The sequence below is a fragment of the Harpia harpyja genome, chromosome 18 (genome assembly GCF_026419915.1).
Source record: "Harpia harpyja isolate bHarHar1 chromosome 18, bHarHar1 primary haplotype, whole genome shotgun sequence".
Taxonomy (NCBI): domain Eukaryota; kingdom Metazoa; phylum Chordata; class Aves; order Accipitriformes; family Accipitridae; genus Harpia; species Harpia harpyja.
Genome location: NC_068957.1, coordinates 12,677,535 through 12,695,142, shown reverse-complemented (window position 1 = coordinate 12,695,142; position 17,608 = coordinate 12,677,535). Strand labels below are relative to the sequence as shown.

Sequence of the window (17,608 nt, the reverse complement as noted above, 5' to 3'; positions counted from 1 at the left end):
GTCCTCTGCAAGTCTTCTAGAACCAAGTGTGCTGCACTCTGCTGATGCAGGACTGTGTCAGCAGAGTTCAGTCCTGGCCTCTGTGCTGGGAGCTGGAGTACCTGACTGGTGCAAGGACTGGTGGGGCTGCTGCCCCGTCTCTGGTGGCAGCAGATACGTTGCTTTAGGACAAGAAAAAAGGCTGCCCCTTTTCTTCCAGACACTTTGGCTGCACAGGTATCTAATTACACAGGTCTTTTATGATTGCAAGTATGTCTTGGCTCCTCACTGTTGATCCCCATAAAGCCCTGTGGTGTGGAGGATGGTTGTTCTGGTGGGGTACCATTGTGGTAGACGCAATGGTTTATGTGCTGACCTGTTTTAGCGCTTTTGGTGAACAAGGCAAGCTAATGTCATATGCTTTCCACAGTATCCCAGCGCTCCTGGGAGAGCGACATCCAAGCTCTTGGTGATGGTGGCTGAGGGAACCCAAGCTTTCCCAGCTGAGCCAAGTTGCAGGCTTCCTCTGCGTACCTAAACATAGCCATGTGGAGAAGAGAGATGTTCCCACAAGCTGTTGTTTTTCTTCCTGCTGCCATCTCCTCCTCCAGGCTGCACGACTCCCCTAACAACTGTCCTTGTGGTAAATGCACTTGAAGCAACACAGATATACCGATCTGGCCGAGGCTGCACCGGATCTACAAGGAGGTGATTCTGGTTCAGAGCAAAGTGAAAAATTAGAAGAGGGGCTGTGGTGTTGCTGAGCCGCCAGCTTTGCCCTAGGGCCAGCAGGCTTTTGTACAAGCTCCAGAGGAGCTGGCGTTGCCGCGGGGTGGTTCTGGGCCCCAGCACCCCAGAGCTGTAAACAGACCGCCGTCTGCCCGCCCGCCCTGTCCCCACGGGAGAGCAGGGCCGTGGCAGAGGTAGGCTCCCGGCGCTGCTTTCACCCCCAGCCCCGGGAGAGTTGCCCAGGCCAAGGGCCAGGCCTGTCCGGACCCACATGCCCCTGGAGGTCCGTGCCCTGGGCTGATGCTCCTGCCGGCCACCTGCCCAGGCTGGGGTGTGCTGGCACAACCCCTGCCAGCCCGGCCTGACCACTGGGACCTCCCCGCGCCTTCCCCCGGTGCTGCCGGAGCGCCCCAGCTGCGGCTCGGCACCGGGCGCCGCCATCTTCTTGTACGGCACCGGGCGCCGCCATGTCGCCGCGCCCGGCGGGCGGAGCGCTAACGCTTTCAGCAGCCCGCCCGCCCGCCCGCCCGGGCGCCGCCACGCAGGGGCTGCCGTGCTGTGGCCAGCCAGGCCGGCACCGGGGCGGGCATCTGCCTCCGCGCCGTAAGTGCGGGTCGGGCCGGGCCGGGCCGGGCCCGCCCCGCCGGCGCTGACGCCGCTGTCGCTGTCTCTGCCCCCGCTACTTGCAGAGCTGCAGCACCGCGGCCCTTCAGCGCCGTGGCCGAGCAGCTCGGAAAGCACCGGGCACCGAGGGGAGAGGGGCCCCAGCAGGGCCCCACCGGCCTTGCCCCCGGACAGGGCTTGGTGCACCCTGACAGAAAGCCCATGGCCTGCGCCTGGCCTTCAGCCCCGACCCCAGGCTGGCCGGGGTGCCACAAGATGTGGTGTGTTTGTAAAAAAAAATCCACGCGGATTTACTAAGCAGCCTCTCCGTAATGCGCGTGATGCACCGAGGGGATGTGGAGATCACGGAGATTTTATTCGTAGTTGCTGCAGTGATTGCTGGCTGGATTTGTACAGCTCGCCCTCAGCCCCGTGGCAGCGGTTCCCGATTGTCGGCGTCGCGGCTGTCCCCGCGTGCTTTGTGCGGCCTGGCTCCAGCACAGCCGCCCCGCCTCACCGCTGAGAAGGATGTTCCCTGCCGCCTGGAGGTTTAGCCAGCGTGCCACCTCCCTTCCCAGACACAACCTCCCGTTTGGAAGAGAGGAGGTTTGGGAAACTGCTTTTGCTCCTTGGAACTGACTTGAGGGCAAAGAGGGTTTGGGAGGGAGCAAGGGTGAAATACCGTTATTTCTTACTGCCCAAATTTCTTCTTTCCGTAGACAATGCTTCGCATCACAGCATGACAGCTAAGCTTTTCTGCATTGACGTTGTGGAGCTCAGGGGTCACCTTTGTCTAACTTTTATGGATAACAAGACAGGAATGACTCCTCGCAGACTCTACCGCACACTCAGGTAATGAGCTATGAGCCTTCCCACATCCAGCTGTTGGGCTGGATTCTCCTCTCCTGCAAGCATTGCCACTGCCCTTTGGCTTCCTATCGTAAGCATCCAGCATTAATGTATACACCTCTCACTGCTTCTTCCTTGCCTTCCCAGTATGTAGAGGTGCAAAATAACTGCTCTTACATGTGTACACAGTCTGCCTCAATGTGTAATGGGTGGTCTAGGGACTTGTAGCAAACTTTTTGCTTGTCATTAACCACCCTAACATAAACCATTTGGCTCCTTGGTGTGCAAAATGTGTAATAAGCAGAGGTGGTACTTCTGTGCTGGGACATAGAGAATGTCTGCATAAAACTGAACATATGTGCCTGAAGTCAAACCAAGAGTCCTTTTCTGTAGGCTTATGTTATGGATGAGTTTCCCCTCTTGTCTGTCTTACCCTGTGGATGCTGAAATGAGTTATGGCTTTAGTGGATATGTTTACATCATGTTCATCTTTCTATGTGAAGTATTTTTCTATAGCAATGAGAGAGAACGGGGCAGGCTAATGGCAAGAGATTCAGCTTTGGGTTCACGGAGAAGGCTGTGAAGTCTGGCTCCATGCGGCTGGGGAAGGATGCCATCATCTTCACCAAGACAGGAAGGGTTCTCAGTGTAGGGCAGCTTTCCCAGACCTCCATGGACTGTGTCCATGGTGAGACAGTGATTATCCCACTGGTGTCAGTCAACCAGCAGAATGGTATCTTCTCTTGGCTGAGTGGCTGAGCTGCTTACCTTCCTCCAAAGGGACATGGGGGACCAGTGGCACTGCCACGATGCTGAGGGCACAGGCTGCCAGTGGCTGTCCCTTGGCCATGTGTGCACAGCACAATGTTTGGAGAGGGTGAGAATGAATGTAATCAGTGCTGCACCTGGAGAGTCCCTGCGGCAGGCCTTGCTGTTAACACACTGCCGTGCAGCATTATTCCTTTTTCCTTGGGCTAGAACTTGTCATGCGTCTGCTTGGGGGTGTCTGCTGCAAACCTCGCTCCTGGAAAGCCTTTGCAGTCATGCCACCGACCTATGGGCTACCTGTTTCTGTCCCTTTCCCCCCACCATGCAGACTCATGTACACATCCCCTGCCCAGGAGCTATGCTCTCTGCTACTTTTCTGCACCTGTAATGGCCTTTGGTGCCAACCGGGCATGCTGGGATACTTCCAGGCTGTGTTTCCTTTATGCCAAAGGGAGCTGAGAACGTACAGCTCCCCAGCACTGCTTGTAGATTATCAGCTGGTATGACATTGCTGCCCTCGACTTGGCTTGGTACTTTTAAATGTTTTTCCTCAAAGCATCCTACTGTCATGTCTGTCCTGGCTCAGTCTTTCTCTGAGACCACCCTCCTGTAGTCTCTCCTGTGTCACACTTCCCTGCAGTGTCAGGCCTGTGGCCAAGTCTTAGCAGCTGGATTTTTTTTGTGCCCTGTGGCAAAAGGGGGGTAGATGGACTGGGCAACCCTGTTCTCCTCGACTGTGGCTTTTAGAGAAAATGACTGTTACTGAAGGCTCTGTGCCTAGCCTGGAGGCCATCCTGGAGCATACCGTCTTCAACACCAGGGAGGAGCTGCTGGCACAGTTCAGTGCCATTCCAGGCAAAAAGGGCACACATATCCTCATTGGGAACATTCACAGGTACAGGGCTGGGACATGTGACGAGGTGGCAGTGCCCGAGGATGGGGAAGAGCTAAAAGCAGAGACAGCTTCAGGACAGCGCCTGGCCTGGGTGGTCTAAGCCTGCTGTCATCCAGCCTGGCCACTGGAGGAACAAATGCGGGGATTTCTCCCGCTTCCCTCTGTATGACTGAGTGCTTGGGGTGCCATGCTGGAAGTTAAGAGATCAGTCTAGTTCTGTCTGTCGCAGGTGTGCTCTTTTCTTCAGGGGAAACCAATTAATACATTTACTTCCTTTTCCCATCTGTGCAATGGAACTTCCATATTTCCAAATAATTTCCAAATATTAAGACTGTTCTGAAGTGTTCTGCTCCTTTGGTGTTCTGCACAGAAATACCTGTAATTAAATGACTGACTAATGAGATCCATGAAGTGTGTGAAATATGCTGTTTTATCTGCTCCTCTGGAAGTTCCCTTGGGGTCCTGATACAGAAGAGCAGACCGGGGTGCTGATGATTGTAGGAGACTGTCTTTATTTTTGTGTTTGGTGTTTTTCAGAAATAAAGATGGGAAGCTGGAGCTGGATTTTGATACGGACGAGCATATTTGGATAGCAGACTTCCTTGCAGATGATGGGGAGATTCCCAGCACAAAGGTTCTGCACTCTCAGAAGATGGTTCCAGAGTTTCCTGGCCCAGAAATGGAGTGCTCATTACAGGTAAGTTGACAAGGGCTGAAAGGGAGCAGGATAGCCCTTCCCCAGCTTTGTTTTGTGCATGACTTACAGGGATGAAAGACTTTAAATCCAAAATAGATTTTGGGTTCACCTGGAAAAGACTACATGCAACTAGAATTCTCCTGCCTCTTCTGTTGTGCCATCTGTTATGCTTTCCCAGGCATACTGCAGTATCTTGTACCTAAAGCCTTGCATGCAGATTGTCCTGCAACAGAAGAAGGTGAACACTCAGCTGATCACCAAGAGCCTGGCCAATGTTGAATATGATTTTTACAAGCCAAGATTCATCATATCCTTCCTGCTACCTCTTGACACTCTGTTCCCACAGCAGCCTCAGCACACTGCGGGGTTCCAGACCAACCTCACAGCTGGGCTTAGGCCCGTCTGGTCTGATGCATAAAGAAACCCAGGATTTAAATGAATAGAGAGGCTGAATTATCTTCTCCATCCTGTCTTCTGGTCACCTTTGAGAAGCCAAATCCTGATATGAAGCTTAGGAGGGAGCCCTCAAAGCTGTTTCTGCTGGAGCAGTGGGTGATAGGGCTCAGGGCTCACCTTGTACACAAGGCAGTTTCTCCCATACCCCAAGGCCAATGGGCTGTGTCAGGGGAGAATGAGGTGGACAAAGGCTTGAGGCTTTTGCTGACTGGTCAGTTTTGCTTGGGAAAATATCTGCTGAAATGTATTTTAAATGACAGCATTATTCAATTCAGTGGAAAAAACACTTTATCAAAATGTATAATGAGACCAGAAAAGCCTTTCTTCTCCTCTGTCCTGTTCATCAGCAGTTGGTTGCTGACTTTTCCCAGTTGACTAGAAGTTGGTCATTTGAGTTCCTGGAGCACGTTGATTCTCATTCCCAACAGCCACTCCTAGGCCACCCCAGCTCTTTGGGAGTAAGATGACTTTTTTGGCTTACCTGCTGACGTGCTTTTGGAGAGCAGTGTCCACAGAGCAGAAAGCAGTATCTCCAAGTAAAGCCAAGTGCAAAGAACAATATACCCTTTAAATCTCTTCCAGAAAAAACTTTGCTTAAGCTGTTTCAAACTACACCTGAGCATCTTTTATTCCCCCTCCTCCTACGTGCTTTAAAGGTCATTTTGTATTGTGAATTTCTGTGCTTACGTTAATATGAAAAGATTGACCAAAGATGAAAAGGTGTTACTTAAATTCTATACCTATGTACTTAGGAATTGGAGAACCAACAAAGCTGCTTTCCTGCTTTTGTAGCTTCACAGTAGTTTCCATCTGTGTGCTAATGCTCTCTCCAGGGATTGCACAGCCACTGTGTTTTGACATGATTTGCAGAAATGCAGCAGGTTAGAAACCTGTAGTGGTAGTGCCCAAGCAGTAGTGGTTTTCCACTTGCTTTCATAGGTGCTTTGGCCTTGCCTAGTGGGTGTGCATAAAATGACAGATCCTTGAGATTTGGAGTTTAGCACCTATAGTGTACAGATAAAGTAGCGTGGTATTGGAAAGCACGTGATGACTACGTACATTGCAAACATATGAGCTCTGACTCTTAAGAAGTAAGCAAATTAAAATATATTTAGACAAAAAGTAGTTAATGAAATACTTTACTTCTAAACCCACAGCTCCCCATCTAATAGTGGTCTGTCTAGCACGGAATTTGTGAAACTGGAGTCTGCTGAAGGAGAGCTTGCTCTTCTTTGATGGACCTTAGTGTTGTCATTAGTTGTTAAGATTTCTTCAGCCCTGACTGGATGTGCTTGATTTGGTTTTGTAAACATTGGTCATTTATCTTTTAATTACAAGTAGAATTTTTAGTCATGAGTTATCTCATTTGTGATATAGTCCAAGGCAGTTTTCTTTGGCCAGATCTTGCCTGTTCTATTATCAGGGTAATATAAATGCATATCAGAGTTTTTATTAAAGCTATCACCAAGGCATATTTTGACTTGGCAGTGACAGACTGGCTCCGCTCAGTACAGCTGTATCCAACTCCCCTTCAGTCAGTTATGCGTGTTCTTATCTGTGATTGCTGGCTGCGTGCATGGGGTTGTTGTTAGCAGGCCAAGGCTGAGCACTTTTTCTGTGCTGAAGAGGGAAGGTGGTGTGCTGAGGAACACAGCGTGGGTTGCTTGATGCTGTGGCTTCTCTGGAGTGTGTCACTCCTTTCTGTGGAACTCGCGCATCTCCCCCACTCCTCCTCTGGAGCTTGTTGTTTATTTCTTTCTTGACACATTTTTCCTTAGAGCAAAAGGGTAAAGATCATCTTTGGATTCACCTGCAAGAACAAAAGCCACTAGGGGATCATGATGTACCACAACAACCGGCTCAATCAGATCCTATGAGAAGGTGGGCTGTCAAAGGAAGGTGGGTAATTGGACTTGTCTGTTACCCCTTTTTAACTCTGAGAGGGGAGAATGGGGCTTTGCAAAGAGCAGCCTTGTCTTAGGTCCTTGCTTCACCGTGCACATTGCACGGTGTCCAGTTGAACAAGGAGACCTGGTATGTCCCTAGGATCAGATCAGTGTGTGCATCTGCACAATGGGTGCCTGTCCAGGTTTTGGGTAGCTAGAGATGGCCAGCTACTGTTCAATATTGCTCTGGCTGGAGGTGCTAGCAGAGGATGGGCAGCCTGCCTCTCCTCCAGGGTGATTTCCAGAAGAGGATCCACTCTGGCAGGATAGCCTGGACTCTGTTGGGAAGCCATCGCTGAAGCATTTGCCTCTAGGTGTTATCGTGCAGCAGCATCTCAGAGCTATGGCATACTTTAGAGGTGACCATCTTTGCCACAGATAATTCTGGTCTGTTAGTTAAGCCAGCCTGTGCTCTGCTTTCTGGAAGAAAAAGCTTCAGTATAATATGCCCAAAATACCTTTGCAGGGGAGTTTGCCAGGTGTTTGTACCTCATATGTGCTGTTGGCATGCAATGCACAGGCCATGGTGTTGCCATCAACCTTTGTACCAGGGGTTTGGGGTGTCAGCGCTCCCCGAAGGACTACTTCTTTTTTGTTCTGAGCAGAATTGGCTAAAGCAGCTCTCTCCCTTCATTTCTGGACCCTGGTGCAGGGAGGTGGTATAGGTGTGATTGGTATAATTAGAATGCAACTTCCTGAATCGAGCACACAACAAAGAGGAGTTTGAAGAAGGCAAAGAGTGCCAGTAAGAGAGACCTGTGCCCAAGGCTGCTGCTTGGAGAGGGTTTTGCTGTGATACAGCCTTTGTTCTGAGCACTGCACATGTTCTTAGGTCTGTTTATTGTGAAGTAGCCCCAGATTGGCCTGTTTTTTCCTCCTCTAGTGCCCCTAGAGAGCATGGAGAATTTTGTCCTGAAAGTCTGGTGCAAACATATAGCCTTGGGCTGAGGAAAGGACACATTCTCTGTGTTCCTTCAGCTCATTCCCTCACAAGACTCCAGCCCTGAGCAGACTCCTCTGAAATAAAATGGAGCCTGTGTTCATGTATGCTTTGGCAGAGCCGCCTGAACTGGGAACACACCTATAAAGCCAAAAGAAAAAGTCGAACGCTCACGTGGAGCCTCCAGTTAAGGGGTACAGCAGAAGCAGCCAATGTCCTCCCTTCAGGCACTAGCGCCTGCTCTCCTGGGGATGCAGCACTCCACACTTTGGGAAAGGCTGTACTTGGGGAAAGAGGCCTGTAGACTGAATGTTTTTGTGACATTATTGGCCCATTTTTTGCAGCTGTGGGGTGGGTGATACAGAAGGGCTGCTAAGGTGCCAACCTAAAACCTTCAATCACAAGTCTAAGTCAAGTTCTTGGGGAAGTGGTTTGTGTTTGCCCTGGTTGTTCCTTGTGCTGCCTGTTCCACCAGTAGGAGTTGCCCAAAGTTAGCACCTTCTTACGGAGTTCTTCCTTCCAGACAGACGATCGCTGTGCTGGGACAGAAAATCAACAGCTATTGGAAAGTGAAGATGGCACAGATGAATTTGGGAAATGTGGATGCAGCTTGCATGATAGCATAGGAATCATTTTGCTGCTGCTCTGATCTTTGCCAGCGTTAAAAGCCCGGGGGCTTTCCCTTGGCCAAGGTGAGGTGGCAGTGTACCACGAGGAGCAGAGGCTGCCGAGGGATGACTGGACTCCTTCCTATAGGGAATTGAGATTTGAACCTGTGGAATTTGGCCTGGTGGTTACTGGGAGGGATGCCACACCATGGGCTGGGTGTCCCTGGGAGAGCAGAGACATGTTGGCTGCCCCGGACCATCCCATGTCCTGTGCCAAATGGGCTGGGATTGATTTGGGGTCAGGTGACAGCGCTTGTTCTGAACAGCCTTTTTTGTCTGGTGTTTACTCCACGCTTGAAATACTCAGACTGAGCATTGGTTTTTGCAGAGAGAGACCAGACCAGACAGGGGTACAATGTGAAGAGTGTCTGAAGTGGAGGAAGCTCCCTGACCAGATTGACTCTACATTGTTACCAGAAAGCTGGTTTTGTCGTCTCTATCCCCTTCCCAGATACAGGTGGGAGACTCATGAACTGAGTCCTGGATGACTTTTTTCCATGCCATCTCACATCCTTGAAATATAAATGGTTTCTGTCAAATGCTTGACTTCCTGCTTTCCTTCCACATACCTGTGAATGTAGATCTTCATTAAAATAGGCGATGTTAAAATAGGAACATGTTACAGTATGCTTGCTTTGGTCACTGCCTGACCCCTTTTCTCCTGATGCCTTTAAAATAACAGCTTTTGATCTAGAGGAATCTGGCCATTTAAATTATAGTGCTTCTGAAGGATTGGATGGGTTTTAGTTAAATGTGCTGATTGAATTACAGTCAAATGGCAAAACTGCTAATAACAAAATACAGTTTCTTGTTGAGATCTCCTGACCTGTTGGAGAATAAAAAAGCTTTATTTCCTTACCAAGAATATCAGCTTAAATGCTAAGCAGAAAGAACTGGTAGAGTTGGGACTGAGACCAACTGTCAGGACATTACTGAAGGAAATTCCTTTTCTCTGATCAACAAATTCCAGGGTGCAACCAGTTTATACGGCTGAATTGCTGTTATTTGTTGAGGTTCAGCATTCCACAAAGATAGATAAGATAGCCTTCATGATAAACTATTAAGGAAATCAGTTGGCTCTGGAGGCTGAGTAGTAAGTTTTTATAGCCTAGAAACTAGATAATAAAGACACTTTTCAACAGAGGAGGAAGCTAATACAGGACTGCCTCCATTTAAAGCTCTTTGATACATTAAAAGTGAGTGATCTGGCAGAGGAAGCAGCACAGATTACAGATGGGAGACAGTTCTTTGTCAAGCCAGACAAACAGACTGTGGGATTCCTGAGTACCTTCAGACTGACCTGGTTCAACTGAGCAATCAGCAAGGTGGTGGCAGACCAGAGCAAGCAAGTAAGGTACTGTAGAAGGAGTAATTAGAATTGCCTAGGTGTACAGATAATTTCAGTTAGCAGTATCATCTGAGGATGGAGACCTAAGAATGTGTTGGACAGTTCAGTGAAAACATCTATGCAGTACTTGTGGCTGCCAGAAAAGTAACAGTTACATTTCTGTTTTAAACCTGTATATGCAGGATTTTTATCTTGTGTTTCAGGACATCACTGCAAATGTATAGTGGTACTTAGAGGCAACTTTTCCAATAGACTGTTTCCACATAACTCATGACTGTGACAGTTCCTTTCCTTTGAAGCAGCTGGTATTAATGGTCTATGCTGCCCACATGGGTTACGATGCATTTCTCTGTCAACTCAAAACTGAAGCAGAAATGACTGGCATTATAAGTGGTGTGCTGAACTCTGTCTCATAGTCTGTACTTCATTTTGTCTGTTATTTTGGGATTCAAGTAGCTCTTTTTCCCTTTAGCCCTTAAGCTAAAGGGAAACTTAAGCTAAGTTTGATTCTTCGGCTGTTCTCTTGATCTTCTTTTATCTGAAATCCTGAAGGATTAGAGACATTGCATAGGTGTCCAAACCATGGAGATTTTTGGTGGAAGAGAGGAGTCAAACTGTTCTTTCACACACTTAGGCATGGTTGACTGGTCTTGTTGCAGGAGCTGTTTGACACCCTAGGAGCAGGAATACAGTGATGAGGAGAAGAGACCCAGGTACAGACAGAAATGCCAGAAGGGGTGAGTATATCCAGTTCCAGTTTGCAGCTCAGCTACCTGGAGCAAGGATGGGGGAAAGAGAGGCGTTGGGTGTCCTGCATGCAGGAGATGTCTGCTGCTTTTCTCTTGTTGACCTGTTGTTCTCCAGGTGAAAGAACATTTTACCCCTTGGTAAGACAGCAAGGAGAAACCTGCTCTTTTTTTCCCCTTTTGTTGGTCTAGGGAGCTGGACGGAGAGAGGAAGAGGAGATTGTTATCGTCTGGGGAGAGTGTGGAACAGCAAGTGAGGCAGGAGGGAGAAGGCTGCAGGAGTTGGCACAGGGAAAGTCTTGACGCTTGATGCTGGAGGGCTTGGCAGGTTCTCAGTCCTGCCTCACTGTTATTCATGTTCCCTCCTGTCAAGAGAGATGCCAACATGTGAAGGTGTCAGAGCATCATATAAAATGAGACTTTGATTCTTATTTGTGTACAGCTTGGATGTGCTTAAAACTCTTAACAGTAACAGGGGTCAGGGCAGTTCCAGTCCCTGCACTCAATCTTACCCTGTCCTGCCTAGTCCTAATGTGTTCCTTCCTGCCTCTCCTGGCTAGAAGAGGATGCAGGGAGCTGTATGTTTCCTCTCTTGGGGTTGCAGCACTGGTCCTGTGTGGCCTCTTTCCCCATTTTCAGGTTAACTGATTATATTAAAGACTCTGATGTTTTGAATTTTTAGGAGAAGTGTCTTCTGGACATGGCTGCCCAGGATGGGTTCTTCAGGGAGCTCTGTGACACTGCAGCAAGGAACTCTTCGTGGCAGTTGGTGTTTCAAAGACTGCTGCAAATTGTGAAGCTCCCATTTGGCTCTTCCCTTTTGGAATGAAGGTGAGATGAGGCAAGCAGCTCCAGTGCTGGCATGACCTGTAGTGGAACTCTTTGGCACAGTGTACCAGGGGGTTTTGTGATCTGGGGAAACCTTGCGGTAACGGAGAGACCCACTAGGAGCTGGCAGCTCATGCGAGAGCAGCTGATGAGACCTGGGTGGTGCCAGGAGCAGCCATGGCTAAGCCCCCACAGCTATAAAGGAAACCCCTTCCCAGGTGCCAGGCTGCAGAGCGTGCCCTACTCTTACACCAGTACTGGATGGCTGCAGTGAGTACACCTGTGGGAGGTGCGCCCCAGCAGAGGAACTCCTCAGCTTAGTGGCAGAGCTCCGGGAGGAGGTGATTAGGTTGAGGAATATCGGGGAGTCCAAGAGAGAGAGAGATTACTGGAACCACACCCTACCTTTCCTGGGACAGGCCTGTCGGGCAGACAGGACACATGATCTGGAGGATTCCCTATCCTCTCTCCACCTGGCAGAATGTGGTGACTTAAGGGACGGGGGGAATGGCAACAAGTTCCTGCCTCACGCAGCAGGCACATTTCCTCCATGACTACCCCACCTTCTCAGGTGCCCTTGCATAACAGGTAAGAGGCTCTGCAAGTGGAACCACAGTGATGAGGACGATGGTCCATCGAGGTTAGAGGTTTTGCCAAGGTCAAGTCGGCCTGTGCTCCATATCAAAATTGCTTCCATTAAGAAAAAAAGACAGGTTATTGTCATAGGAGACCCTCTTCTGAAGGTCCAATATGCTGACCAGTTAGTAAGGTCCCTTGGGAATCTGCTTTTGAATGTACTGGAGTCCATGAATGCTGGTCACTTTTTAAGAGCCATCCCTTAAGAGCACAGAACCAGGCAATTCAGAAGTGTTGAAAGTCAAGAAGGTGGGGCAGAAGGCCGGCTTGGATGAGCAGGGATCTTCTGCTAGAACTTAGGTGGAGAAGGAAAGTGTATGGACATTGGAAGCAAGGACAGGCAAGACAGGAGGACTACAGAGATGCTCTTCGCCATTGTAGGGAGAAAATTCATGTGGCCAAAGCTCGAATAGAGTTCAGGCTGGCCAGTACTGTGAAGGACAACAAAAAGGGGTTTTTTTAAATATGTTAACAGCAAAAGGAGGATCAGAGATAACATTGGTCCGTTACTTGACAAGGTCAGTCACCTCACAAATAGGGACGCAGACAAAGCAGAGACCTTCAATGCCTTCTTCACCTCTGTCTTCAACTCCAGTGATGGGCCCTAGGACCCCCAGAGCCCTGTGTTGGAAGACCATGGCTGAGGAGATGATAAACTCGCAGCCAAACCTGAACTTGTTTGAGACTTGCTCCTCCAGCTGGATGCACATAAGTCTATGGGGCCCATTGGGATTAATCCCAGGGTACTGAAAGAACTGGACGACGTCATCATGGGACCTCTTTCCATTATTTTTCAACCATCTTGTGAGTCTGGAGAGGTCCCAGTCAACTGGAAGCTGGCAAATGTTGTCCTAATTTTCAAGAAGGGTAAGAAGGAAAACCCTGGTAATTACAGGCCTCTCAGTCTTACTTCAGTGCCTGGTAAAATTATGGAGAGTTATTATTCTGGGAGTTATTGAAAAACACTTGAGAGACAATGCAGTCATTGGTCATAGCCAGCATGGATTCATGAGGGGAAAGTCCTGTTTAATGAACTTCATTTCCTTTTATGACAAGGTCACCCATCTAGTTGACCAAGGAAAGTCAGTAGATGTGGGATTTTTGGATTTTAGCAAAGCTTTTGATACTGTCTCTCACAGTATCCTTCTGGACAAAATGTCCAACACACAGCTAGACAAGTCCATAATATGATGGGTGAACAATTGACTGACAGGTCAGGCTCAAAGGATTATAGTAAATGGGGTTACATCAGGCTGGCGGCCAGTCACCAGTGGTGTTCCCCAGGGCTCAATTTTAGGGCCAGTGCTCTTCAATGTTTTTATAAATGATCTGGATGCAGGAATTGAACGTACTTAAGTAAGTTTGCCAACGATACTAAACTAGGAGGAGCTGTGGACTACCCTGAGGGCAGAGAGGCCTTAGAGAGATCTGGATAGACTAGAGAGCTGGGCAATCACCAATCATACGAAGTTTAACAAGAGCAAGTGTCGGATTCTGCACCTGGGATGGGGTAATCCTGGTTATACATGCAAACTGGGGGATGTGAGGCTGGAGAGCAGCCCTATGGAAAGAGATCTGGGGGTTTGGTTTGGGCAAGTTGAATATGAGTCAACAGTGTGCCCTGGCAGCCAAAAGGGCCAACTGTGTCCTGGGTCCATCAAGCACAGCATAGCTAGCCGGTCAAGGGAGGCGATTGCCCCATTCCACACCGCACTGGTGTGGCCCCACCTCGAGTACTGTGTGCAGTTTTGGGCGCCTCAATGTAAGAAGGACATGAAACTATTAGAGTGTGTCCAGAGGAGGGCGACCAAGATGGTGAAAGGCCTTCAGGGCAAGACTTAGGAGGAGCAGCTCAGTTCACTTGGCTTGTTCAGCCTGGAGAAGAGAAGGCTGAGGGTGGACCTCATCCCAGTCTACAACTTCCTCATGGTGGGCAGTGGAGGGGGAGGTGCTGATCTCCTCTCTCTGGTGACCAGCAATAGGAAATGGAGTGAAACTGCATCAGGGGAAGTTCAGATGGGACATTAGGAGAAAAATAAGACGTGGTCATTCACTGGAACAGGCTCTCCAGGGAAGTGGTCATGGCACCCAGCCTGTCAGAGTTCAAGGCACGTCTGGACAATGCTCTTAGTCATATGGTTTAGATTTAGGTAGTCCTGTGAGGAGCAGCGAGTTGGACTTGATGATCCTTGTGGGTCCCTTTCAACTCAAGATATTCTGATTCTACTTGACAGATCAAAGGTGAAGAAAGCCCCATGCCTCAGCAGTGGAGACAGAGGAGGAAGAGAATTGCAGGTCTTTGACAAGCAGGAGCAGGAGGACATAATGGAGTGGGAGAATGTGAAAAGGCCAGTGTAGAATCTCTTTGTGGAACTGAAGACTATTTCAGCAGTGTGGGATGTGCTCCAGTGCAAGGTAATGAATTTGTGGCTGTGCATCCCTGCTGGTTTGGAGGGTTTTGGAGAGAGCAGGTCAAAGTGGGTTGAGGAGGAATCACTTCTTTATAAAGAATGTAGTGGGCTTCTTCCTTATCTGCTGACTCTTAACTTCTTCAGGCCTGGCAAAGCTCTTTTTATCTTGCTGATTGATATAATTCCTGTGCATGCACCCTCCTTCCATTTCAGGTGGAGAAAATTGAGCATGAAAAGTGTTGCCTGAAAACAGAGTTCTTGAAATGCCAACAGGAACTGGCACTGCTCAGAGCTCAGAAGATAGAAGGCTTGCCCTGCAGCAAGAAATACACGTGTTAGTGCCAAGCTGTGTGGCAGAAGCAGAAAGCAAAGCTGGCGAGGTCTGCAGAGGAGAAGGCTGAACTGACAGAGAGTCTCAAGAATACAGAGATGCACTTAAGGGTGCTGAGGGAGGCACAGGTTTCCTGCAGAGGCCCAGAGAAAGAAGACCTGAAGAGGTCAGAGCTGTGGGTTGGCTGGTTGGCAGTCCCTGTCATCCCTAAGGTGGGGGGAGAGGGCAGGAGTCATCGTGGGCTGCTGTTTCCATAGGACACTGCTTCCCTGGTATCCATCACCCTGCTGTATAGGTAACTGGGTTGTAAGTGAGGATCCAGCTGTTGTGAGGAGGTGGAATCACCAGATGAATCCAAATAATTGATCCGGCTTCAAAGATGCCCCGTGGAAAGGTGCTTTGTCCATACTTTGTCTATCCTATACTGCGGCACCTTGTTGCTGGATCTCTCGCACAGTGTTGGGTCTGTAATGGAGGTAAGAATGGAGTAGAGGAAGGAACCCCAGTGCACATTGTACTCCTGGTAAGAAGGGGGATAGCAGCTGGGGGTGTGATGGGAGATAACAGATCCGGGCTTTCACTACTGACTCTCCTCTTGGCTTTTGCCCTCTTGCCCACCGTGTTATAGAGAAACTTAAGAACCTGCTTATGAATGTGAGCTGGCTTCTCTCGTTCATCCTCACCCACTTGGAGCTCCAGGATATTAACTTCGAGTTGGATCAGGTAGATGAGATCTTGCAGACCATACTGGAGGAGACGAACCTCATGTTGGAGTAGTCTCCTCTCTCCTGCCACTGTGCCTTTTGCACATGATCATTAATAAACCCCTATTTTCTTTACTGGTGGTCTAGGTCATCATTCTGGTGGGGCAGGGGGTTCTCCTCATCTTCCTCTGGTCTTGCAGGACCAGCGTGGCTCTTCTGCTCCCTATTGCTGGGTGCTGGGGTTCTCCAGGCAGTGGAAACCCAGAGGTGGTGTGAGCAGAGGGGATTGCAGCATGGACATGGCTCCGAGCACAGCCAGGCTGGGTCATGCCTGGCCAGCGGACACCCCAGACGGCCTCTTTGCTGCGCTCCTTAGCAGTCTGGGTTGAGTAGCAGAGGGGCAGGGAGACGCTGGCAGTGGCTGCCTGGCTCCTGGTGCAGGAAGTATCCCAGGAGAGTGCAACCCGGGCACTCCTCTGTGGCCGTGCTGGAGTCTTCTTGTGGCTAACAGAGCTGACTGGCTTGGCCTAGAGCAGCATAGTGCTGAGGTTCAGGATTTGGGCTCTTTCACTCTGGGAAGCAGTGTCGAGTCCATAGGTCTGATCAGTCCATGCAGCAGCTAAACTGGGTCCCTGCCTGTGTTTTCCTCTTGAGTGCGTCTGTTTGTTAAATAATGTAGCAACACAAGGTTCCTTGAACTAAATTTATCTTCCTGTGTAGCTATGGGAACAGTAGGTGGTATGGTGATGCTGGGGCTTGCAGTCAGATCTGCCGCAAGGCTCTGGGCTAATGTGGCTCTGCCCAGCTTCTTTCAACACATGCTTTCCTGCATAGGAGCTTTGCCTTTAAACCTTCTTTTTAGGCTTATTTTCTCAGACTCTTCTTTAGCCAGCAGCATGACCATCCTTCTAACCTATGAAATGTTGAGGATGATGGGGTGTTTGGAGGAAGACATGGGGTTCAAGAGCAGCCAGACATGACACAGGGGAACAATTGCACTCAGACCAAAGGATGCTGCAGCTCCCTGTCCTGCCTCCAGCATACTAAGGGCAAGGGCAAGTGCATATAGTTCAATATTGTTCAAGCCTGTACTTATTTCCAGCTCAGAAGCTTCCTGAAACAAACATGGTTTCCTCCAGGTATAAAATGACTGGCTTAAAGGAGCTGAGGAGAAACCCGCCTTACAGTCATGCATTCGCTGTCCTTTCTGAACTGGGTTTTCTTGCCCAGATGGTGGGTGTGAAGGAGAGGAGGGTGCGTGTGTGGCCAGCACAGCATTGCTTCTTTGACTCAAACACTTCCTTTATCCTGGAAAAGCACGAGACCATGTGGCAGAAACCAGTGGCTTAGGTGGTATCACCAAACGTGTAGTATGTGTTGCCTGAAAGTCAGTGTTGAGCAACACAGCTATGTGGGCAGAGAGTGCCCCATCCTGCGTGGTAAGGACTTTGCCACGTCCTTCCCCCCATGGCTGGACTTACACACATTACCGCATAAATTACTTTCACTGTTGCTAGTGGAGATAGAAAGGACGTGTCTATACAACTGTGTTTTTTCTGCAGTGTGTAGGTGCTGTCTCTGTGTCTGCTGTTCCTGACTTCCTGTCTGGTTGAATCCTGTTTCGTTCTCAGCTCGTGTTTCTAGATCTCAGAGCTGTTTCTGTGACCTCTCTTGACATTGTCAGATTGTGCTGTTTACTGTGTTTTCAGGTCAGTATGGTGGGTGGTAACATTTAAGCTTGAAGGTAGCTTCCTTATCTGCCTCCATTCATGGTTTGAAAGTAGCATTCTTACCTCCATTCATGTTTGGTTTTTTGCTTTTGACATCTCACTAGCTGGTCCTCAAACCACAGGACTACGCCCTCCTTGCGTTTAATTTTCAATAGAGCTGTTGAGGAGATTGAATCTGCACCAGGGCATCCCAATGAGTCGAAGTTTTCCTTTCACAGTGTTTGGGAGACTTGCATTTGTTTTTATGATTGCATGAAATATGGTTTCTGAGGTGCAAAGTAGCCAGCGATCTTGGGGAGCTGTCATGCTTCTGATGATGTTAGGAAGTTTTATCCCAAAAGCCA

At 49.2% G+C, this 17,608-nt stretch overlaps 1 protein-coding gene across 1 annotated transcript; it reads left to right on the top strand.

Annotated features, from left to right (window-relative positions):
* The first annotated feature begins 76 nt into the window (after window positions 1–76).
* MORC4 (MORC family CW-type zinc finger 4) lies at window positions 77–15,669 on the top strand. The gene is given in 17 exon segments (XM_052814108.1): window positions 77–687; window positions 2,031–2,163; window positions 2,718–2,893; window positions 3,676–3,823; window positions 4,361–4,520; window positions 4,699–4,920; window positions 6,755–6,838; window positions 6,840–6,875; window positions 7,575–7,604; window positions 7,606–7,667; window positions 8,386–8,440; window positions 8,512–8,987; window positions 10,817–10,877; window positions 14,839–14,996; window positions 15,088–15,195; window positions 15,288–15,306; window positions 15,398–15,669. Coding segments are annotated over 17 exon segments (2,199 nt in total). The 5' UTR covers window positions 77–626; the 3' UTR covers window positions 15,608–15,669.
* The last annotated feature ends 1,939 nt before the right edge of the window (window positions 15,670–17,608 follow it).